At 37.8% G+C, this 24,697-nt stretch overlaps 1 protein-coding gene across 6 annotated transcripts in view; it reads left to right on the top strand.

Moving 5' to 3' along the window:
* The window catches only part of LOC111345841 (receptor-type tyrosine-protein phosphatase S), a 79,288-nt gene that overhangs the window by 5,069 nt on the left and 49,522 nt on the right, over positions 1 to 24,697 (top strand). For 4 of the 6 annotated variants that reach the window (XM_088739789.1, XM_088739790.1, XM_088739785.1 and 1 more), the window contains 21 exons: positions 3,452 to 3,709; positions 4,644 to 4,916; positions 6,204 to 6,455; positions 7,052 to 7,312; positions 7,854 to 8,141; positions 9,356 to 9,628; positions 10,749 to 11,138; positions 12,565 to 12,794; positions 13,847 to 13,910; positions 14,047 to 14,155; positions 14,491 to 14,636; positions 18,047 to 18,133; positions 19,704 to 19,819; positions 20,284 to 20,371; positions 20,894 to 20,970; positions 21,297 to 21,333; positions 22,044 to 22,141; positions 22,257 to 22,376; positions 23,500 to 23,663; positions 23,874 to 24,009; positions 24,262 to 24,411. In XM_088739789.1, the coding sequence (XP_088595915.1) occupies positions 3,452 to 3,709; positions 4,644 to 4,916; positions 6,204 to 6,455; positions 7,052 to 7,312; positions 7,854 to 8,141; positions 9,356 to 9,628; positions 10,749 to 11,138; positions 12,565 to 12,794; positions 13,847 to 13,910; positions 14,047 to 14,155; positions 14,491 to 14,636; positions 18,047 to 18,133; positions 19,704 to 19,819; positions 20,284 to 20,371; positions 20,894 to 20,970; positions 21,297 to 21,333; positions 22,044 to 22,141; positions 22,257 to 22,376; positions 23,500 to 23,663; positions 23,874 to 24,009; positions 24,262 to 24,411 (3,617 nt within the window). The remainder of the gene's footprint in view (positions 1 to 3,451; positions 3,710 to 4,643; positions 4,917 to 6,203; positions 6,456 to 7,051; positions 7,313 to 7,853; positions 8,142 to 9,355; positions 9,629 to 10,748; positions 11,139 to 12,564; positions 12,795 to 13,846; positions 13,911 to 14,046; positions 14,156 to 14,490; positions 14,637 to 18,046; positions 18,134 to 19,703; positions 19,820 to 20,283; positions 20,372 to 20,893; positions 20,971 to 21,296; positions 21,334 to 22,043; positions 22,142 to 22,256; positions 22,377 to 23,499; positions 23,664 to 23,873; positions 24,010 to 24,261; positions 24,412 to 24,697) is intronic. The other 2 variants (XM_088739787.1, XM_088739788.1) reach the window with 1 other exon arrangement.

The following is a 24,697-nucleotide window of genomic DNA, read 5'->3' as shown; positions in this document are numbered from 1 at the left end:
TTTTTCAACATGAGCTTTTATGTTGACTTAAAAAAAAAAAGTGTTCTAGAGAACACTTAATTTATGTATGTCGCTGCAGAAATTTGTTCAAGCTATGCAAATTTCCTGCAATCTGAGATCTAGAGATAGAGATGTTTGGCTTCTTAATGAACGGTTAACTTTAATAAAGACAGCTAGGGCAGTTAAAATGGAAACGTTTCATGCGAAAACTTATTTCATTATTTTGATAACAATGAATTCAAAGAATTTGCAAAGGCAAGGTTGTTAGACATACTAGTAAATAACTACTGTCACATGCAATTATTATACACTTGGCAAAAAAAAAAATTGGTGGGAGTAGAACTAATCAAGCGGACAGTATTTGTGGTTGATGCTCTCTTAAAAGAATTTTGGAAATGTCCGGGGCGGGCTTCACTTCACAAAGACAACTGTCCATACAATGTTCAATGGCGTGACTGCTCGAGGGTGCCTATCTAATTAGTATGCAATTACTATTATGATTATTATAGTAATTAAGGTATGTGTATGACTTGAATAGTGAAATATGAGGGTCATTGTGTTCAGTGAGTTCTCATGCTGTGAGAGTATGAATTGAATTTCTGAGTGTGGTACATATAGAGCCAATCATATCATTTTGATGAGAAGCCATGGAAAATTAATTTTCTGGGCAATGGTTTCGTGACGCAACAGCAAGGAGCAGTTTTATTGATTGACTTTGCAAGGACTCATTTGCATTTAAATGTAAATTAACCCTTTTACAGTCAGTTGTCTCAAGTTCTAAAGGCTAAAATAAAAACAGGATGGAAGTTAAGACACTTAAATTTTTTTTTTTAAATTACTGCAAAAACCCGCGGGTAAGCTAGCTGCACCTTTTTTCCAAAAATCGTCACTAGAAATCGGGGGTGCAGCTTATCTGCGGGAACATTTGAAAAAGGTGTCGTGAATGTTAATGCCAATTTCCATTTTTGTGTCTGATCGAATGCCTGGTTACTAAGCTTCGAATGTTCCACTTGCATTCTTGTTGTATCAAGGCAAAAATCTATGGAAAAACTGTTTTGAATGAAGAAATTCCTGTCAACAAATACTAGAAAAAGATCAATCATATGTCAAAGTTGGTAGAAATGATGTTCATTATATTTAAGTGCTAAAATTGTGGGTAAGACTGAAGTATTATTTTTCTGTTGCATTGTTTAATTTGCAACGTTAGTAGTAAATTTACGTTTGATGAACAGTGGATAAAGAAGACTTCTCAAGACTCCACTCTGGATTTCTTTTGATTTTTTGCAAAAGACTTTTTTTCCAAAATTTGAGCTGCTAAATTCAGGGTGCGGCTTATCTGCAGGTGCGGCTTATCTGCAGGTGCGGCTTTGCTTATCTGCAGGTTTTTATGGTACTTTCAAGTCCGGATGTTGGTTGCAGCTGGAAATTATGCTACTTCAAATTAAAATGTGTTTGATGACATAGGGAGACCCTGATGTTGTAAAGAATTGGATTAAAGTTGAAAATGCTAATCCATAATTTAGTAGTGTTAATACACAGAGTTGATGTGACTCACCTGTATTCATAAGAGATTTTTGAGGGTATATACCGGTATATATCTCTTACTAACCAAATTGGAGGTCCATACTCTAAAGTTGTCACAAACATTTTTTCTGCTCAAATTTTTTTCCTGGCAAGTTAATTGCAATTAGTGCACAAGCTAAAAATTTGGGTAGAGGAAATAAGCTTCTGTAATTTACTCAGTGGACTAAGAAAAGGAGTTTAGAAAAAGTTATATAATATAATTTATCTCTAGGTCCTGATAGAAGGGAAAGCTAAGGTTTGGATTCAAACAAACTTTTGAAAGTGGCAGGCTGTACATGTGTATTATTAACCAAGCGCGAGGGAAAGATGGCTGGATATATTGGCTGAGTTCTTTTATTGCATTATTAATTTAGGGACTGAGATGAAGTTGATGTCCTTAAAAATGGGAAAAAAGAATGAGGCTATAATATCTAGCCATCTTGACAGAACAAGCTTGGTTAATGAAGGATTTATTATATTGCAAAGAGAATTCGCTTCATGAAGAATTAATAATGACTTGTTTACTTTGAGAGCCGCAAAAGAAAGCCAACTGTGTTTGTAGCACAACAAACTTGCGAGAGTCATTCTGTTTTTCTGCTGCTTTTTGTGTTTCCATTGCTGAAATTGTCCAAGAATATTAATTACAAACATATAGTTCTGATTCAGTTGTTTTTCATGTGTTGGATCAATGCGGGCAATCCCAAGCGGCAGAATTGGGCCCACCTTGCCCACCCAGGTAGCCAATCAAAACACAGGATTTGCTTCATCTTGCCCATAGGCACTGAGTTATGTAATAAAGTGAAATACAGCCCACTAAGTTGACCAATAAAAATTGTCACTAATCACAACATACATGCCATGGCCAAGTGAGAGATAAATGAAGTTAAGTGATTAATATAAAACTTCTCCCTATAATTTCCATACATTATGCAGCAAACAGGTAATGAGAATACTCAAACTTATCAGGTAGAAGTTGCCATCCTGATCTAACACCAAATTCTCATAACTATTTTGCAAGGAAATGTGTGGCAGCTAGAGGAGAGAATTTATTTAATAATCAGATCTTCGGAGTTGAAGGGCTAACTATGGCTCTAGGACCTTTGTTTTTTTTATCACAGAGCAGATCAAAGCTAGGTTACAATAAAATAGATATTTCTGCCAGAATTCTTTCAATTGAAAAATATACCAAAACAGGTGAGTAATAATGGCTGCCTTTAATTCTCTTGATACTGTGGCCAATCAAAATCTGTTTCATGGAGGAGGCTTTTAACAATTTACTTGTCTGGTCACACAAGTGAGATTATAATTTTCCTCATCTGATTGGATGACTCAACTTTTCTGCCCTGATAAGTTAGAGTGAAAATTAGAAATATGCTGATAACATTAGATTGCTGTGATACAAATGGTAAAATGTGAGCCTACCAAGGCTGTGCTCTAAGGAAAATTGAATGGAGCCCAGTGCTCTGAAACTATAAAATCCAGGGTGCTCAGCATGTACATATACTTTGTATGCAAAAATTAAGATTCCTGAGTTGCTCAAGAGCAAAAGTAAGCTGCCAGGGGCCACTTAGAGCACTGCTAGACCACAGCGTTGGCTTACAACCCCATTGCCTGATAGCAGTAAACTGCGGAAACATTGCGATCTACATCTCAAGTGATCAAATTGTGAGACAAACAATTAACAGTTTATTACTAATCACCACCACAGTGAACAATAACCTATTTTTCGATAAAGATTAGCATCTTCTCACAATGAGAGTATGAATTTGTAACTGACCCCACTTGGAAAATTTCAGCTATGCTTCGATCTACTAATGCCACACTATTTCTTTAGTTGCTATTTTTCACAACCTTGGATATTCACCACATATTTTTTTTTATTTGATAGATCCTCCACGGATTTTAACAGTTCTTCCAAAGGAAATTAAAGAGAATGAAAGCGAAAATTTACAACTTACTTGTGAAACTGCAGGGCGACCAAAACCAAGGGTCACGTGGAAGAGAGGAGACACAGTTCTCAATCAGACACGGTGGATTTCCACTTTGAATTTTTCACCCTTAACTTACAAAGATCATGGGGAATACAAATGTATTGCAGAAAATGCTGGTGGAAGGGAAGACAAAACAGTCAGAATCAATGTCCAGTGTAAGTGCAGAGCGCCCAGGCTCCAACAACGGCCTTGACCCCCAAATAAGCACCCACCCCCCACCTCCCAGGTTATAATGTGAACCAAGTGACAATCTCGAATAAGCAATCCCCCCTCCCCCTCCCCCTCCTTCCACACTATCTAAACCCTTAAACTCCCAGAAGTGATCAACATGTATAACTTCTCCCCATAATATCCATACATTATCCAACAAACAGGTGATGAGAATACTCAAACTTATCAGGTAGAAGTTATTATCTTTATTATCGAACACCAAATTCTTGTAACTAATTTACAAGGAAATGTGTAACAGGTAGAGGGGAGAATTAACAATCAGATTTTAAGAGTAAAAGGTTCAAAGAGTAGAACACGCAAAACCTGTTTCTCCTGCACTTTATTCACAATTAACTTTTTAAGCTCAGCTAGTTCAACTACATACAGCAGAATACAGGGGAGTAATGATAAAGTAATGATAAAGCAGGCCCCTCAACTTATAAAGCACCATCCTTCAAAGTAGAATATCAATAGTCCATTTTACAGTTCTGTGCTTGGTTGCCAAGCCTTTGAACGGGAGTGAGGCTAGAGATGACCTTGTTATGATACAAACCTTGCTGCCTTTCAAATGTAAATCACTTTGTTATCATGCTAACTAGATACAGGTCTCTATCACAACAAGGTCATCTTTAGCCTCATTCTGAATCGAAGGCTTGGCAACTAAGTACACAACTGTAAAATGGCCTATTGAACTACTTAATATCATGTTGGTCTTTGCCAATTTGCTTGATAAGCGCAGGAGTCTGCCAAGAATCTATCATAAGAAAATTAAGGGAACAGTACCACATCTGTGGTTAATACGTAAACATTGATTTAAGAATATTTTGCAATTTCTTATGTTTAAGGTTATAAAAAATGGTGCATGTTGTTAAACTTCAGATTCACCCAAGGAAACCAATATTACAACAGATGCTCCTTCAGACACAGTCAGCGATGGTTCTCGTATTTCAATCACCTGCAAAGCATATGGAAATCCTAAACCCATATACCAGTTTTTCATTCATGAGGAGCCTATAGTAGATAGAAAGGCAGAGATATCAGGTGTGCTTAGTGTGACCGCTATTTCCTTCACACATAGTGGAATCTACAGCTGTAGAGCAGAAAATGAAATAGGAAGAGGTCCCAAGAAGGAGGTCACAGTATATGTTCGACGTAAGTCAAGTTACCCTATGAAACAATTTTTTTTTTAGAAAAAGGTCTGATCACCTTTAGAGCAGTGTTTTTGTGATGGATTAATTGATGGTATTGCACTCATTTTTTTGCTTTGAAACTTGTATGGTAGCCTGGGAATGCATTGTGGAGAGAAGTAATTGAGTGGTGGGGGTATAGGTGGGTGGGGGCATGGCAATGAACTGGCATTCTGTTTAAGTAGGCATAGCATGTGTTTGAGATGTGTTAACTGCTCTTGCAGGATCACTTGTTGACCATAAGCTGACAGTACCTTTACCTTTGTGTGTTAAAGAAACATATAAATGTCATATGAATTAAAGGACTCTTGAGTGACACTTGGTTCTCAGTCATGGAATGCGATTTGTCTGCTTCAGAAAGAGATGCAACAGCACTTAATTGACAAGCCTTCAAAAGACTTACAAGCAAATCACTTTGGAGACTGAATTATTACCAAACAGGCAAAATGTCACCAACCAGCTCAGCTTGATATAGCGCAATGTTGAAGGACTGAGTAATATGAATAAAAAGTGGTGGCTGGAAGAGAAAGAGAGAGAAAGAGAGGGAGGGAGAGAGAAAGAGAGAGAAAGAGAGAGAAAGAGAGAGAAAGAGAGAGAGGGAGAAAGAGAGGGAGGGAGAGAGGGCAGGGCTCGACGCTTAAACTTTTCAACTTACTAGCCAAGTGGCTAGTGACATCTTAGATGTTATGACAATTTCAGTCTGTTTATTAGCCAAACTGGCTCAAGTGCAAATATTGAAAACCACTCACCAAAACTGAATTTCTACTAGTCCGTGGCTAGTGGGCTACCTTTAGTGTCGAGCCCTGGAGGGAGATGCTAGTTGGGCAGTAAAGATGTTGCTTTTTATGGAAAGAAATAAAAAATGGGTCACATGCAGGATTTTTGCTAAGCACTGGCTGCCTGCTAACTTTGTGGGACGAAAAAGTGGTGATTGCTAGCTGAATTTGTTCGTCTATAATTTGCATGTACAGTCTCACAATACTCATGAACACATTACTAGAGCTGTGTCACTTGAAATTTCAGCCCATTACTTCTTAGCTACAACATTGCAGATGATATGGTATGTGATACTTGATACCCTAACTGGAACCCAGTCCCGCACACCCACTTTCTTGTCTTTTCCTTTCCATTCTCTTGCAAGCTCAGCTGGCATGAAAACCATTTCTCTCACAATGTTGACAGGGTATAATTATTTTTCTGCAGTTTCTTTTAGAAGCCATAACATTTACAATCATCTTGAATTCTCCTTCAGACAAACCCAAGATCACACATCAACCTAAAAATGTGGCTGTTGATGAAGATTTTCCTGTATCAGGGTTTTGTGAGGCCAAAGGCTACCCACCTCCGGAAATAACATGGGTAAAAGAACAAGGCAATAAACTGGTTGCGAGAGGAAAGAATTTGTTTATTCCAAATGCACAGCGCACCGATAAGGGAAGGTACAGATGTGTGGCAACTAATGACTTGGGACATACAAGTGAAGCGTTCAGGATTGATGTGTATTGTGAGTGAATACTTTTGTAACGATACCAAATATGTATGGCTACTGGTGTGCAGTGGGTGGCTCTGTACCTGGGAAAAGCGCTGCAGTGAAAAACCAGAACATAAGAGCCTGCTGGCAGCAGGCTAAACAGAAAGCAGTAAGAGGTCTTGCGGTGCATAAAAGATACCATGTGTGACATCTGGATGTTAATTTAATTTTTGAGTGTTAATAGTTTCTTTATATATGAGGAAAGCAAGCATTTAGTAATGAAGTGTTATTATCACCATAACATAAACCGCTAACTGTTTTCTCCTCTAGCCCTTTTTCTGAGTAAATAAGTGTGTATAATGCAGTATAATTACAACAAATACCTGTGTGCTACAAATTAAGGGAAAATTACAATCTTTAACAAGTATGGCGGTGTACATGGAACCTTAAACTTGGCAACTTAAAACTGGCACATTATGTATCATCCCCATCTCTGGCCAAATTGTCTTGCTTTGGTGGTAACCAAGATAATTGTGTCAGCAATAGTTGCCTTATTGTAATTTCAAGAAAAAAGGTATTTCAAAATGATCATTATTTTTTTTTTTTCTTGTTCGGCTTTCCCCAACAAGATAAACCTGTTATTAATAAGACTGCCTCAAGTCAAGACGTCCCAGTGTGGAAGGGGACTACAGCAAATTTGTCATGTGTTGCTGACGGCAACCCAGCCCCTCGTTACACCTGGACTAACTCAAGTGGTTTGGTAGCAAGTTCAGAGGAGAGTGGAATACTGCAGGTAACCCCACTTGATCCCAATGGTTTTGGGCCATACACATGTACAGTGGAGAACAACAAAGGAAAGGATTCTTACGATATACGTCTGGTGAAAGTTGGTATGTCAAACTGAGAACTAAACCAGGAATTTTGTAATATCCAGGGAAAAGACAATTTCTGTCTTCCATTCATCCAAATTAACTTGAGGGCCCAGTTGTCTGAAGGGCTGATAATGCTATACAATGGTTGAATTATTATTCATTGGATAAAATGTCAACAAAATTTTCTGTGCTGCATTCTGCAGTGAATCACCATCTGCTTGATGGAGGATTCATCCATTGGATACCATCATTCAGCCTTTGAACAATTGGGGCCTGGGGAAGGAGAGACTCTATCACTTAGGTATCAAGGAAATGAGCAGAACAGTCTTTCAAAGACGCAAATATATTTTATTTGTCAATGTAGATTTCTAAATTTGTTATTGTGTGTCTGTAATTTGACATGTATTCACTAATTTTGAAATTTGTACCCAGCATTTGATCCTCAGCTCTGAACTCATCTTTGTTTTTCAGTTGCCTTTTCATTACATTGATTGAACATGGAGGTTTGGAGGAAATCTCTGTTGATAACTCTGTGCTGTCTTTTTGCATTTGTTTCTAGATAAACCAATTGTCACACTTGAACTTGAAGCTTCTTCCACAACCAGTCTTTCCTTCAGCTGGTCATTGCTGTCAGATGGCATGAGCAAGTTACATCTGCAGCACTACACTTTACAGTACCGTACAGATCAGGACAGCCACTGGTCAACAAAAAGAATTTCTTCAGAAAAAAGTTCTTTCCTGCTAACTGATTTACAGCCATATACTTGGTATACTGTCCAATTGCTTGCAACAAATTTTCACTTTACCAGTGATCCATCTCGTGTCATAACAAGGACTGGTGAAGCAGGTAAGATTGAGACACTGTTAATTAAAAGGCATTCGTAAACAACGAATGAAGCAGAATTCAGGTGAGCATTGTCAAACCAAAAGTGGAAGGGAATCACAATAGTCAACCTGGAATTACATCCCAAACCCACCTACTAGTAGGTAATTGTGAACAACTAACTCTCTGAAAAACCTGTCAGCTGATCGACTTAATTATGGCCAACTGTTGACCGACAGATGGATGACGATGAGGTGGCCATCACAATCATTTTTTTATCATGTCACAGTTTTATTATGAAGTAGCAAAATGACCAGCTTCTAGTTGGCTTGTGGTAGATGTAGATTTATTTATACTCGAAATTTATGGAGTTTGTCAGGCACCTAGCTTAGATAGCTAATGAATCGAGTAGAAAATAAATGAAATATAATTATACTAGAAAGTTACAATAAAAGTTCAGAGATAATAAGTAAAATATAAGGTTAACTAATTAATTAATTAATCAACCAATTAATAACATTATAAATACACTAATATAGCTATATACATGCTACTAAAAAGATAGGATACTTATTAAAAACTACATCCAGAGTAAAAATTACATTAAGTCTAAGAGCTACAAAGGGTACAGTATACATACGTCAAAAGTAATTTTCCTGATACGTGTTACAAACTCTTTTAGTGTTCGTGAAGTTCTTAAGTCATTATTTAAAGAGTTCCAGATTTTTGGACCAAAGTACCTGAAAGTATTTAGCCCATGCTTAGTAGTGTTGACTCTGGGTTGTACAAGAATCAGTTCGCCACGTGGGTTGTGTGAGTTGTTTCTAAGCGTCAGCAGAGTACGAAGTGGATTCGATGTTGTCCCATGAATAACTTTATAAATAAGAGTACACATGTCCTGGACTCTTCTGTTGGTAGCTCAGTTGGTAGAGTCTTCATGGGAATTGCTGAGTTCATGGGTTCATTTCCTATACTTACAGGCCTGAATTTTTCAGGCTATAATTTTATTTAATTATAAGAATTAATTAGTAATAATTAATAATAATAATTAATAATTAATCTGCTTAATTAGTGAACTTCATACCTCCGTCTGACACGGCCCTGTAGGGAATTATCATAAGCACGCTTTGGGCATTGGTCATTGCATGATCAAAGCAGAGTTATACAGTCATATAAGAAACTTAGGTCCACTCGCCACTCCTTGTAATTTGTAAGAAGTATTTATTTTATTACCCCAGCACCTGGACCTCCTGAGAATGTCAAGGCTTATGCAGTCAACTGGACATCTATTCGTGTGGAGTGGGACCCTCCACAGAAACCTAATGGAGAATTGAAATCATATTCAGTCTATATCCCAGACAGTCCACCCTTGGTTTCTGTTATGCCAAATTTTACTGAAGTTATCATTGGACATTTGGAGCCATACACCAACTACACTGTGAAAGTGAAAGTGAAAAACAGTGCAGGTGAAGAGGAGAGCTCTGCAGTGATTGTTCAAACAAAACAATCAGGTTGGTTGTTATACATTTTCTTAATGTTCTATGGATTTCTTATAAATGAACCCATCACCCCCTAACATCAGTATGCATATTCTCCATACTGTTCTCTATACAATTCCTAAGGACCTTTTCACCCTAAATTCAGTATGCATATTTTCCATACTGTTCTCTATACAATTCCTAAGGACCTTTTCAGCGCCTAACATCAGTATGCATATTCTCCATACTGTTCTCTATACAATTCCTAAGGACCTTTTCACCCTAAATTCAGTATGCATATTTTCCATACTGTTCTCTATACAATTCCTAAGGACCTTTTCACCCTAAAATCAGTATGCATATTTTCCATACTGTTCTCTATACAATTCCTAAGGACCTTTTCACCCTAAAATCAGTATGCATATTTTCCATACTGTTCTCTATACAATTCCTAAGGACCTTTTCAGCGCCTAACATCAGTATGCATATTCTCCATACTGTTCTCTATATACACTTACTATATAAGGACCTTTTCACCCTAACATCAGTTTGCATATTCTCCATACTGTTCTCTATACACTTACTAATGACCTTTTCACCCTAACATCAGCATGCGCATATTCTCCGTACTGTTCTCTATACATTTCCTAAGGTGCTGACAAGGAAAATTTGTTTAACAATCAAAAACTGTTTTAGTTGATGTATGCATGATCACATTTTCTTAATTCTCGTGACCTTAATGTGTGATTCAGGGGTGATATTGTAAGGAGAAATTAGATTTTAGTCACTCCTAGGGATTAAAAGGGTTAAGGTGAGTCCTTGTTTAATCAGCTCCGGAATATTTGAATAACATCAGGAACATGATGTAATCTAGCCCATATGCAGGCACTATTATGCCTCAGTTTCATTGTGGTTTTCAATGGGATTATACAGCCAATCTTTAGTTTTATATGAACTGGGCCTAAAACATTTGACCGATGACAGCTATTCACTTGACTCTGATGATGATTGACTTCCACTCAGGTTGCCAAACCATTATAGTCAACACTACCCACAACAGTCCTTTACAGGAGGACTACACTCACCAGGCAGATCAGACTACACTTGTCTATCATTTACAGACTAAGTAAACATTTTCGTTTTGTTTGATCAGCCCCAAGTAAACCAGGCAAACTTGAGGCAAACGTGACAGGACCTTACAGTGTTCGTTTAAAATGGAGCAAACCAAAGAGACCAAATGGTATAATTGTCCTATTCAAAGTGAGAATGTTCTGGAGGTTCAAGAACAGAAAGGGTGGTTACAAATATGAGACTTACACTATTCCTGCAAAAGTTACTAACAAGAGGAAAAAAAGGAGACTTGCTCGTGAAATGTCAGACAATATTGTATGGAAGCTAGATCCTTTTAGAGAAATTGAGCTAAAAAGAATACAGCCCTTTGCTATCATATCAGTGCGTGTATCTGAGGCAACTAGAGACGACCAGGAGGAACCAATGTGGAGTCCATTTTCCAGTAACCAGACCATAGAGACTGAGGAAGGAGGTGAGAGGACTTAATTATATTAAGCAATTATAATATTGTTTTAGTCATGAAAAGGTTCAGATGTGATATTTCTGTGATGTATTTGAGAGGAATTGGGGGCTGTGCTGGAGGGAAGTAAGAGTACTTAATTATATTATGCAATAATATTGTTTTAGTCATGAAAAGGTTCAGATGTGATATTTCTGTGATGTATTTGAGAGGAGTTGGAGGCTGTTACTTGCTGTGGCAGGTCATTGTAAAGAATTGCGGGGTGGGGGGCGGGAGCTGGGCTGATTATAACAGGCAAGTGTGGCTACTGCCATGAGGGTAATACCTAAATAGAACTGACCAATGTTATTGGAAGGAAATGAAACATGAGTAATTACTTCCTTTTGTAAATTCTTTCTCATCTCTACTTTCAAGTTTTTTTGGCATTGATCCTTTGCACTGATTGCATGGTATAATTTGATTTGGTTGTAATAACTGTCCGTCTATTTCAATGCAATTGAGTTATTTTATTTAAGTGGGGTAGGTTAATTGTCTGTAATTGAGTAACATGGGCTCTTACCCTGAGTTCTAGAGCAAGAAGTAATAAAAAATAAGACTATATTCAAAGAGGTTAACAGTAAATAGCCAAAGCTAATAAACCTTTGGCTTTCTAAGTGACAGGAGACTTACTACTTCCCCCAGGATGGGATACCAGCCCATTGCAAGGTTACCCCCTCCCCCAGCATTTTATCAGCTTCCTTGACAATTTGATCACCAATATACACCTTTCTACTCCTGAGTGGAGAGTTTTACTTTGAAGTTATAGTGCTTTACCCAAGAATGCAACACACTGACCTGGCCAGTTCTCAAAATCAGACCTCTTGAGGCAATTAACCTGGCCCACTAGCAATACAAGAGGGGGACATAATGGGGTCTCTTAAAAACCACGAAATCACTGGAAAAAATTCCTCCAAAACTGCAAAACTGCTAAAATTAGTTTGATCAAAACCAATAACTGCTTACAAAACTGTAAAGTGATGACTAGTGGAGCATAGATGACAAGCCGGAACCTTCTAAGTAGGAAAAACTAAAAACCACATCAGATACCAAAAGCAAAAACCTGTTTGTATTTTTGACGAAAACCAAAACCAATCGCTAAAAAATGGAAAATCTGCAAACTGCAATAAGCACCAAATTAAACCAACTAGTTTTTTGACAGAAAAAGTGAGAAATTGATCTCAAAATTAGCCAAAACCCAAAATCCCAATGTCTTCTCATACAACCACTGCATGTCTCAATTTATTTAAGGGACGTACCCCAGAAAAAAAAATCTATTGAACTAAATCCAACCACTTTTTGTAGTTCCAACCTGCATAGGGGTTGGAAATTTTAGAGAGGTTTTTTTTTTTAATTTTATAAAGTAATTGGGTGACTCAATTGTATCTCAATTCTCTCCTAGCACCAAGCACTCCAACTGATGTCAAAGTGGAAGAGAAAACAGCTACATCGATATTAGTGACTTGGAAACCACCCGAGTATCCAAATGGAATTATTCAGGGATACAGGATAATTTACTCTAACAACACAGGGAAAAACTTTAGCACAGCAGATATTACAAAAGGGCTGAATGATAAAACATTGTCTTATCTATTAACTGATCTCAAGGAGAAAACAGAGTACAAAGTTTATGTAAGTATGTTTGTGACAGTTTGAACTTTTGTACATGTAGTTGTCTCCATGCAAGACTAAAATCTTGAATCCTAATTAATGTGATTCTTCAAGTCACACTTTTTCATACTGATCAAAGGGGAACAGACTTGTGATCACAGTTAGAAAGTGCGGCGACTGAAGTATGATTCTTTAAATCACAAGTTGAGTTTTTAGTATGTTAACTACAGACTGCAGAGTGTTAAAGGTAAAGTCTGTTTACGAGGCTAGTGGCCCATTAGGCCGGTGCTTAACTCCGGTTTCTGTAGCGTGAAGCAACTAGGAGTATTTCTACTCCCCCCTGCATGGGATGCTAGTCCATCGCAGGGTTACCCCCAGCATTAAATTGCCGGTACCCATTTATACACCTGGGTGAAGAGAGGCACTGTGAGAGTAAAGTGTCTTGCCTAAGAATTAACACAACACATTGTCCTGGCCGGGGCTCAAACCCAGACCACTCGATCCGGAGTCGAGCGCACCAACCACCAACCATGAGGCCACCGTGCCTCTACCAGCAGAGTGGTAAAGCATCTGCAGTATTGTACCAACCCTGCCAACCCTGATTGGGAGTGTTCACACTTAATTCCTGCTTTTTTTGTCTGTGTCTGTGTCAAACATTAACTAATGTCAAGGTAAGGTCTTTTTCAGTTTCTTGGTGGAATGGCAGTGTGGGGCTAGGGGGGGTGGGTGGGTATTAGGAATGGGTAGAGAATGACTGACCCCTCTGTAACGTGCTCTACACCTTAACATCAGTATGCATATACTCCATGCTATTTTCTACTCATTCCTAAGGTATTGGCAAGGAGAATTTGTTTTAACAATCAAAAGCTTCTTTTAAGTTTGTGATCATTTCCTTTATTCTTGTGACGTTAATGTTTGATTCAAGGGATTGTAGGGAGAAATTAGATGTTAGTCATTCCTAAGGGTCAAATGGTTGTGTCTGGCTGGTGAGACTGCCTCATAAATAATCTAATATCCTTGTCAGTGGGCTAGCTGTTATTAATGATGCTTTTAATGTATTCTTCCCCAAACAGGTTCAGGCTTTTACTAGTTATCCAGGAGAGGTCAGCTCCCCAGTCATTTACAACAAAAAACCAGGTAGGGCTGGAAAAATATACTCTATGATCTTCCTAAAATTATAAGCATGCACGTCCCTGTGCAATTGCTTTTAATAATGTAAAGTTTGATGATTTTGAGTTTTGTATGATTTGATCATTGTACTTTGCTGATCCAGGAGATGTCGCAGAACGTACTGGCGTGGACACAGGATCATTGTATGGTGGAGTATTTGCTGGAATAATAGTCTTGGCTTTTGCAATCATCATTATTGTTTTAATTATAAGGTAGGACTGCCAAATTATTATACTCCCTTTTAGTGGTAGAAACGACAAATAGTTTAATTTAGATGTGGTCAAGGCTAAAAGCAGAGATCCAGTTACAGCTATAGTTCATGGATTCTGTCCAGCTCCACCACATTCAAATTTCCCACAGTGCAACTTGATTTCAGATTTCTGGAAGTTGGCATCTTCAGTTTAAGAGATTTGAGAGGTGCTTTGAATGTTTTGACATCCAGTGCTTAATATTAATTTGGTGTGATTGTAAACACAATTTTATGACCATGGATGGGGGAAAATTTTAGACTCTAATAATCTTGAAATGCATTGAATTTAATCAACAGAAAACACAGAAGACGTAGAGATTCCACAGAACTTAAGAACAATCGCTATGCCGTGGCCAACTCCAATGATAGCGGCATAGGAGACAAGGAGTCTCTTGACCGTGTGCCTGGGATCAAATATCTTCAAGGGCGACGTGGATCAGAAGGTTCGGAATCATGGGTTTAGTATGGAAATTATAAGCTTCTTGATTTGTATTTTGCACAATGTATGGTACAATTCTTTATATAGGGGGATTGTACTGTCCCACCATTTGGGACAACTAGAAGTAGATGGTTTATCTGCTGCAATAATGTGATTAATAGATTTCACGGTTGAGCTTTTTGTTTCAGATTTATAAAAAGTGTTTTAAAAAAATAGGAAACACCATTGGACTTACAAGGTTGGAAATAAAGTATCTGATAAGATGAAATAGACAGTAAAAGTTGCTTAAATCCTAACTATAAGTGTGAAATGGATGATAACTTGAAATTTAAATTAACTACATTTCAAATCTGTAAGATGAAAATTCAATTTTCTAAACACACTACTGATTTTGAAGAAAGTTAACATGTATCATTTGACGTGGAATTGATAAATATCCCATCTGGATTGTTAGAGTTTAACCAGCTGTTATATATTATATCTACAAGGAAACTAATCATTTTCTGCAAGCTGAAAAATTCGCAATTTGTAAATATGAGTTCAAGATAAAGCTTTATACTAGTAAAAACTTTTGGAAAATAATTGGTTTAACAAAAGATACAATATTTTAAAAAACCTTTTTGCCAATTAAGTATTGTAAGTAACATTTATGGGTAAATTTAGTTCAGTATGTAAATTAAGATTTAGCATGAAACCTGTGGAGCAATATATTAGACATAAAATTTGGAGAACTAAGTTTCAAATGCATCAAGATTAAAAATGGATCAATTAACATCAGCTGACTATTAAACAAAAGTTACCACATGAATAGCAAAGAATTGACCATGGTGCAGTGCCAGTAGTTAGGAAACAGAAGTTTAATATACCTATACCTTATTAGACATTCTGGTCTAGTATCACTGAGTATTTTAACAAGCTGAGCCGTTTTTGGAGAAGCCAGCAGGGTGTGTAAAAATACAAACAACTAGTAAAAATACTAAGTGATACTACACAACAAATTGTCAAATAAGTTATTTAGTACCCAACTGCTTTTTTTCTGTTAACCGACTGTTTCTTCTCATTTTCTAATTTGGTGAGAAAAGCAAAGAGGATAGAGAAGCTTTAAACAGGTTTTATACACTACAAAATTACCAACTGTACAATATTGCAGGATATTTGACAGTGCTCCATTTACACATTATTTGTTTTGTAATTTGTACAGTTGGATAATGGTAAAGTTTACACTAGTATGGCTCTTGGATTTTAAACTTAAAGGTTTCCACTGGTAAACTGTGGTGTCACCGATAATTTACAGCCACTGGATTGAATTGGTTGAAATGTCGATCAAACTTTTTATGATAGCAATCATTATAAGCAATTAAAAATGATTCCATTGTCAGTGGTTTCAAAACAAGCTGGCAACCACCAGAGTTCTGCCAGCAGTACTTGATTGTATGTTGCTGGTTACTCTGGTCATAACAGTCTGCTCGTGACAAACAATCTCGGTGTTATCACAGCCGCCTTAACTTTTCTAGAGTCGGCTGCCTACTTCAAAACATTGTGAAACCCCTGCATTGTAGAACAGTGGAACATTATAGAAGTGTCCAGTGGACAATAAAGTGATACTTAAATATAAACTCTTAAATTATGTTATACATAGTTAATTGGAAAATTATTGCAAAGGGTTTGAGGGTTCCTAGTGAAATCACCTTTTGTCTCAACATTTCAATTCATTTTCACCACAACTATAAATTTGCACTTAATTCATGTTATTTTATTCATGCTTAAATAATCATTAATTTTACACTGAAATATCACCTTAAAGCCTTTGATTGTGTTTTAATGAATTTTATTGTCAGGTCATACTCACATGTTGTTAATTTTGTTGCAGCATATGTTATGCCTTTTACGCTACCCACACTTAGCTTATGTACATGATTAACCTTACCTCAAATGTCTAATCATTTTCCTGAACTTTTTGGGTCTACTTAATTCACATAATTATTCCAGTTTTGAGTCACTGACACCTCACTATTGTGTTTCTGGCATCTAGAATATTTTTTTACATTTAAACTTAACTTTCTTATTTAAATTTAACTTTCCAAGATTTTGACATCCTTGCACAAAGGAACCTAACATCTGATTGGATGATAAAAGAGAATAAACACCTTACTTAGATATGAGGGATACAAAAATTGAGTAATAACTACCAACATGTGTTGTAAATGATGATTCTTTTAAATTACCAAATTATTGTACAGTTTTCAATTGCGCTAACCTGATTGCTTAGAATTTGATATTAGAGTGTGAATTATATCACTTGTAAAAAAATGCTGTGGTACAGTAACAGTATTCTTAAATGAGGCTAATTAATTTAGCAAATAACAGGAATTGAACTGCTTAAATGAATAAATTTGCACTTTATTAAAAGAACTTTCACTGTCGATCATTGACTTGTTTGAATGCACCACAATGAAGCCTTTAGTTTTCAGTTGTATAGTGCAGTGAACTATAGAATGGTGTACTCATTGCTTATAGTCATGATACACATTTTAAGGGGAAGCACATTGCTGGTTTGAAAAAACTCAAGGTTAAGTGAGATTTGTGGTTAAAAAAATTATGAATTTTTATCAAATCTGACTTTTGTAGGTTTTTGGTACCCTCTCTTCCTGTCTTATCACAATTCGAGTAAGAAATCCAAAAAAAAAAAAAAAGAATGTTACCATTGTTTCACAATTCCTTCCTATCCCTCTACTCCAAAGGATTAATTGTCACACTTCTTGGTTGACTGTGTATTACAATGCTTGTTGAGTGATGAATAATTCATTGTTCTTGTTAAGTGCACTTTTACAGACGAGTAACAATGATTTTCCAATAGAGCAATTTTCAATTGAGTTTTGAAGATGATCCTGGATTGCTTTGGTTTTGCTTTATTTTGCGCTGTGATTGGTCCAGAAAACTTGCAACACCATCTTAACCAATCAAAACCAATCCTAACGTGGGTATATGGTCAGTCACGATTTCCTGCCCTTCAAGCTGGCTGTCTGTTTTTACTTTGAGTTCTCATCGGTTAATGGTGACGTAAACCTTTGATCTCATTGGAAGTTGTAATTACTTCGGTTTTTGTTTATTGACACTCAATTGAACACTGCTCTTACTGTTTCACTTGGTGAAACAGGCCTAGGAAGACTTTTTTATCTTTAACAGTAAAATGAGTGCAGGGTACATTTAAGAAAAAGTAACTTAATTTTCTTCTAAATTTTATAAGAGCATGAAGAAACATTTCTGAAGAATAGCAACAGTTCTTTTTTTTTTTTAAAGAAAGACTTAATTGCATGTTTGAGGTAAATAAATGAAGTTATTAAATCAGAGGTAAGTGAAAGAAACTGATACATCTCAAATAACATCTAACCAAAAGGATTAACAAATTTTTAGAAAAATATTTTCAACATACACGATGTATGCCAGGAGAGAAAGCATCAAGAAATTCTGAGGCCTGGAAAAGATGCACTTTAAGTTCAGGTGATTGCAAAATTAATTAATAATAATAATTAAATGACAAAGAGTAATATTTAGGGCTAGAGTACAATTTTCCTTAAAATACATGATGGGGTCAAATCACAATTTGAATGTCCAAGTGCAAAGCTTCAGCATTGTATTAAATGTAAATATCTGTAGGATTGTTCAAATTTATTGTTTAACACCTAATATGTGGTAGGTAGGTTAAGTCTGTAGTTGAGCAAAGTGGCCCAGCCAGCCGGAGCTGATCCAGGTTTTCATAGCATGAAGCAACTAGGGACATTACCACTACCCCCCCACCTTGGGCTCCCACTCCCCCTGACCCTGGCAGGGTTATTGTGTTGAGTTCTTAAATCTCACGATGCCTCTCAACGCTTAGGTGTAGAAATGATGGTAAATAATTTATTTACTATCAGGGAAAGCCCATCTGAGGTGGGGGTAACCTATAGCGCGTACAAACTTCACTGATCCATCCCATGGGGCTCTTCCAAATCAATTACAAATACAATTAGATTAGAAGAAATTAGTTCAAAAAGATAAATGCATTGAGTGGCATTCCATTCAGAGAGGGGGAGGCTTAGCTCTGGCTACATCATACCGCAGAAACTCTGATATGTTGTAGCGGGATGGACCGCTTTGTAGAAGTAAAGGCTTAACGTACCTATAGGGACAGAGGGTAGGGGTGGAGAATGATGTCTCTTCTGAAGAAAGCAAGGTGTAGACTTGTTGCATTCTTTTAGAAATGGAAAACCTATTGATACACATATGAGAAGAGAGCTGAAAATTTGCACTTGGACGAGCTTGTGTCACTGATTCCCCTCTGTACAGTTTCTATGAATGATGATTGACTTTTTAAAATTTCATAAAAAAGAGTTGAAATAAGTTGAAATGTTACTTGTGATGAAAAGGTGAATAATAAATGTAATTCATGAATAACACAGTTTAAAGGCCCTTTAAAAGAAGACGTTGTTGACAATAAAGTGTAGCGAATTTGTACTGTGTTAGAATCTCCATCGTTTAACCCTTAAACTCACAGAGGCGATTAACATGTAACTTCTCCCTGTAATATCCATACAGTATCCAGCAAACAGGAAATAAGAATACTCACACTCATCAGGTAGAAGTTGTAACCTTAATTGAACACCAAATTCTCCTAACCAATTTACAACGAAACGTGTAGCAGGTAGAGGGAGAAGTAACAATTAGATCTCGAAAGTGAAAGGGATAACTAACACCAGTAGTCAGGTGCGTTGGCTAAAGAAAAAAAAAATTGGATTAAAGAACAAGGTGGCCAACCTGAATGAGTCCCATGGAAATTAAGTAAAGCTCAGGTTTGAAGCGTTAAATATTCTTTTTTTCGGAGACGAGTGCACAAAAAGACAGTCATCAGTGGAGAGAGAGTACCAAGTTCATTCTGTGCAGAAAAAAAATGCTGACAAAGGGCTAACGCTTCAAACTTCATCTCTAGAAACTCTTAACAGTGGCCAATTTTCATTTCCATTTTACATCACCCCAGACGTTTCATAATGACTATATTAGGCATTTCTTACAAAAGCTGTGTTTTATTTTGCAGATGTAGTGGGTCCGGGAAAGTTTGTAACAATCAAACCCATTCCTATTGAAAAGCTGAGAGAGTACTGTGAAATCAATCAAGCTGATGGCAACAAGGCATTTAGGGAAGAGTTTGTGGTGAGTTAGTAGTAAGGGTCAATTTTTACTGACGTCATTTTGCCTACAGACAAACGTTCTACCTCGGGAATGATTGTTCGTCACTACTCTTGTCAGGTCAATTTTAAGGCCTATTTGTAATAAAAGTGTCAGCTTAAGGCTATTTTGAAAGGAATACTAGTCTTTAACTAAACATTTATGACTGATTAATCAGCCTCTTCAAGGCTTCCTAGGTGAATTCGAGGGGACGCAGGAGAAATTTGGGCATGCGAGGAGAAAACGAGGGGGATTGAGGAGAGAGCTTTCTCGTCAGTTAACCCAGACTCCTGCAGTTTTTCTCTCGCTTAGTTCTTCCCATTCTCTTTGACTGAGAGGTCGTCTCCGGCAGCTTATTAACCTAATCATGCGATTAAACCCAACCAAGTGTTTTAAAGCTTCACGTTGAATCACAACTTTCTGATTTTTTGTTCATTTTTCAACCGCAGTCCATCCGCGTACCAGGAAACTTCACATGGGAGAGCAGCCAGAGACCAGAAAATAAAGCCAAGAACAGATATAAGAACATTATTCCTTGTAAGTTTAATTTACACACCTTATATTAACCAGGGGCGAATCAGTAGTATAGCCAAAAAACTATTGCTAGAGGGATTTTACACGAAAAGCATTACTTTGAAGGAAACAAAAAAAACAGGGAGGGATTGAGAATTCTGCCCCTTCCCCCTCCCCCTTCCTCTCCCCTCCCCTCCCCTTCCCTCCTTCTCCCTCTCCCCTCCCCTCCTCTTCCCCCTACCCCTCCCCCTACCTTCTGACCATTTCTTCTATAGCACTGAGACTTTCAAGCATCTTTCGTTTCGTGTAGAAAAAAAAAGCGGGAAAAAAAAAAAAACCGACGTCAGCATGCAACCCACGGGCAAATTGATCGAACGTATTAGCCAAACAGAACGCACGCTTTTGTAAAGCTATGTTATGAGAAGGCTTGTAGGCTGCGGTAGAAATCCGCTGACCGGCTTTTATTGGAACCCCTGGCTTTGTAAAAACAATTTCTGATGGGGTGAAATGTCGAAATTATATTGCTTTACTTTGACCTATTTGCAGATGACCACACGAGGGTGCAATTAGTGGAATTGGATGGTTGTCCTGGAAGTGACTACATCAATGCTAACTTCATTGATGTGAGTACAACAACAAAAACCACAACAACAACATCAACAACAACAGCAACAATAATGACGATATGTTTGGCCTTTTAACCCTTTATAATGACCAGCGTCTATTTTTTTCTCCCCTCGAAAACATTGCCGAACCAAAACTCCAGGCCATGAGAATTAAAGAATTAATTGCCAGCTACCGAAGCTCTGGATTGCCAAGAAAATTGTCTGTGGTAGTGCTATATATTATTGCGCACAGTTGCAAGAATTAAGTAACGAAGAGTTGAACTCAGATCTCAGTGGGCTAGCCGTTATAACTACTTACGAACTACTATTTATTTTATTGTTAGGGTTACAATCATCACTGCAAGTTCATCGCCACACAAGGTTTGAGTCTACTTATGTTCTTACCCACAGTTTTGGCAGCAATGAGACAGCCTATCGTTGTCATGGCAATTTTCCACTCGAACACTATCAATAATGCTGAACATTTGCTCTCAATATTTACTTGATCTGTTGGATTTTGCTTTCGATTTTAGGATACTTAACAATTATTCCACGAGCGCGCGTTGGATATGAGGTGATAGATAGCCAACGAGGCGCGTAGCGCCGAGTTGGCTATAATCATCTCATATCCAACAAGCGCGAGTGGAATAATTGTTTTATTAAAAACGCCCCCAAGAAATTATTATTTTGTAAGAAGAAAATGGATTTTTTAGCTCCCTTTTGATTTTAAGCTGGCGCGTACGCTTACCATATTTGTAGATTATGGTATATTGGCTGATATACCATAATGGCTAAGCCAATAAAAAGTCTTGAATTGCATTATCCAATGATCCAGTTTTTAATAATATTAATTATTAAAGTCGTTTACCAAGCCAAATATAAGCTGGACGCTCAAGAAATAATCCCCTATCCAGTCTTTTAGTTTTAAAAAAATTTTGGTCGTCAGAGACAAACGCATGTCTTGGAGGCGTCAACGATGTCTTTATTTGTTCTTTTACCTGAGATTTGACCAAAACCTAACCTTTGACAACAGTGCTTTATCATAGTACCACATATTGCGGTACAAGTCACGTGTTATGCCTACATTTCAGGTCCTGTCGCTCACACATTTGGAGACTTCTGGCGAACAGTCTGGGACCAAGGTGTTTGTGTTATTGTCATGGTTACAAACATTGTGGAGGGAGGACGGGTAGGTCAAACCATATTTACACCTATATCATTTTGGTGATACTCTAGGTCATAGGGTAGAAAGAACCAATCAAAATCCAGGTAGAGTTTTATATCAAGAATATTTATGTCTTTAGATCAAGTGTCTGAAGTATTGGCCGAGCGCCTGTCCCGAGATGTACGGGCCTGTCTTGGTCTCTCCGGGTGATGAAGAAGAACTTGCCGACTATGTGGTTAGAAAGTTTTCTATTCAAATGGTAAGGATTATTTGCACTTACGTTACTTTCTTCAGCGACTAGAGTCGCTACCGGTGCTGTTTAATCAATCACGTGGTCAATCAGGGAGGTTGTGGGTGAGCAGGTCAGTCACTGACTCAGAGAGTTAGTCAGTGGATACGTCAGACAGTCAGATAGTCAGTGAGTCACTAAGTCCGTCAATGGTTCAGTCAGTGAGTCCATAAGTCCGTCTATGGTTCAGTCAGTGAGTCAATCACTGAAGAGGTCAGCCAGACAGCTAGTCGGTGAGTCAGTGAGTCAGTTAGCCAGACATTAAGTGAGTTATTGAGTCTGTCAGACAGCTTCGAGTCAGTCAGTCAGTCAGTCAGTCAGTCAGTTAGTCAGTGATGAGTCAGTCAGTCAGCGGTGAGTCAGCCAGTCAGTTAGCCAGATAATAAGTTGGTGACTGAGTCAGTCACCGTTGAGTCAATCAGCCAGCAGTGAGTGAGTGAGCGAGTGAGTGAGTAAGTCAGGCCAGATCAGTCAGTCAGTCAGTCAGTGATTCAATAGTTTCTTTTGACAGGTTACGTCTAAGATCTGTGAGCTCGTCTGAAAAAATACCAACATTCCAAATTCCAATTCGATCTGGAAACAGTGGACAAGAATAGCCACCCAGTGGAATGTCCATTGCTAAATTATTATTTTTTATTTTCATTATAAATATAGAAAAAACCAGGAAAGATTTATTACTCGACGTTTCGGGGTCATCATGACTCCATTATCAAGAGACTAGTTTAAAAACATGCAAATAAGGAAAGGTACAAGAATAGCATAAATTAGACTGAACGGCTTAAACAAACACCTTGGCGCGGATGGAATCCGTTCCATCCGCGCCAAGGTGTTTGTTTAAGCCGTTCAGTCTAATTTATGCTATTCTTGTACCTTTCCTTATTTGCATGTTTTTAAACTAGTCTCTTGATAATGGAGTCATGATGACCCCGAAACGTCGAGTAATAAATCTTTCCTGGTTTTTTCTATGCCTTTGCTTTAGCAAATCCCTGCTGATCAAGTATTATAAATATAATATAAATAATTTGACAGGGAAACTGCGTGTTGACCAAGGTGCATATTTGCTAACGCTGACTTTCCTTGTTACCTATCCCAGACGTCAGACACAGCCGAGTATCGCGCCCGTGAGGTGATACAATTCCACTTCACAGCTTGGCCTGATCAAGGGGTTCCTACTCATGCAACCTCCTTGCTTGCTTTCCTGAAGAAGGTCCGTGCTTCTGTGCCTGAGGATTCTGGGCCCATTTTGACCCACTGCAGGTAATAGGCCATTGAAAATCATTTTTCACAGCTGTCGTACGGTATGCTCTAACGACAGCCTAGAAAGTGAGTCGAAAAAATTGAGTTTTACTTTAGCCTTTTTCCTCTTGTTTTATATTTTGTATTGTACGTTTTTGTATCGTTCCTCTTCGAAGGGCCACTATGGTTGTGTTAAATGACAGCTATTGACCTGTTCTATTCATTTTGCAGTGCTGGTGTGGGACGCACTGGGGCGTACATTGTACTTGACGCCATGTTGGACCAAATTGATGCTGAAGGGGTTGTAGACATCTATGGTTTTGTCTGTCATATCCGTCAACAGAGGAGCTCCATGGTGCAGACAGAGGCATGGCATATGATTGTGTTTACATTGTGTGTATTAATTAGTTAAGGAAGTGTAGCCCTGAAGAAACCATGGATTGTTTATCTCAACAATTAAAAAGTTAAAAAAAAAATACTTCCACCTCCTACCAACCCTCCTCCCCCAAGCTGTAAATGGTGACTGGTTCCCTGAGATGGACTTATGATATAATAGTTTCTTAGATGTGGACAATTGCTTAATTTTTTTTTTTTTTTTTTTTTTATCTTTCTTCAACAGGCCCAGTACGTATTCATCCATGACGCTCTTATGGAGTATGTCACATGTGGAAGCACAGAATTTGCTGTGCGTGACCTGCCAGAGAGGTTGCGTGTCCTGAACACCATAGATCCAGACAGTGGAGATTCGCTTCTTGTGGCGCAATTCAAGGTATTAGTCTTCTTAAAACTTAGATTTTGTGAAGTTTTGAGGGAGTTTTCCTCCCGATCTGGCAGAAAACGTGACTCCTTTGCTTGCTCGCGTGATGCATTGAGTTGTGAGGTATTCTTACAAAGTACTAGACTTCTCAAAAGTGACTTTTCTTAAGGTGTTAGGGTTTCGCCATCTGGGAGAAAACACAGCACCTTCAGTTCATAATGTTTGGTTCAGCAGTAATGCCCTAGGAAGAAGGTTGAGTCTTGATGAGCCCTGGTCATTTTCAAAACTTTTACTTGCT

The sequence above is a fragment of the Stylophora pistillata genome, chromosome 11, assembly GCF_964205215.1.
Source record: "Stylophora pistillata chromosome 11, jaStyPist1.2, whole genome shotgun sequence".
In the NCBI taxonomy this organism is placed as follows: Eukaryota; Metazoa; Cnidaria; class Anthozoa; order Scleractinia; family Pocilloporidae; genus Stylophora; species Stylophora pistillata.
The sequence above is the reverse complement of the archived record's forward strand: the minus strand, read 5'-3'. Positions and strand labels throughout refer to the sequence as shown.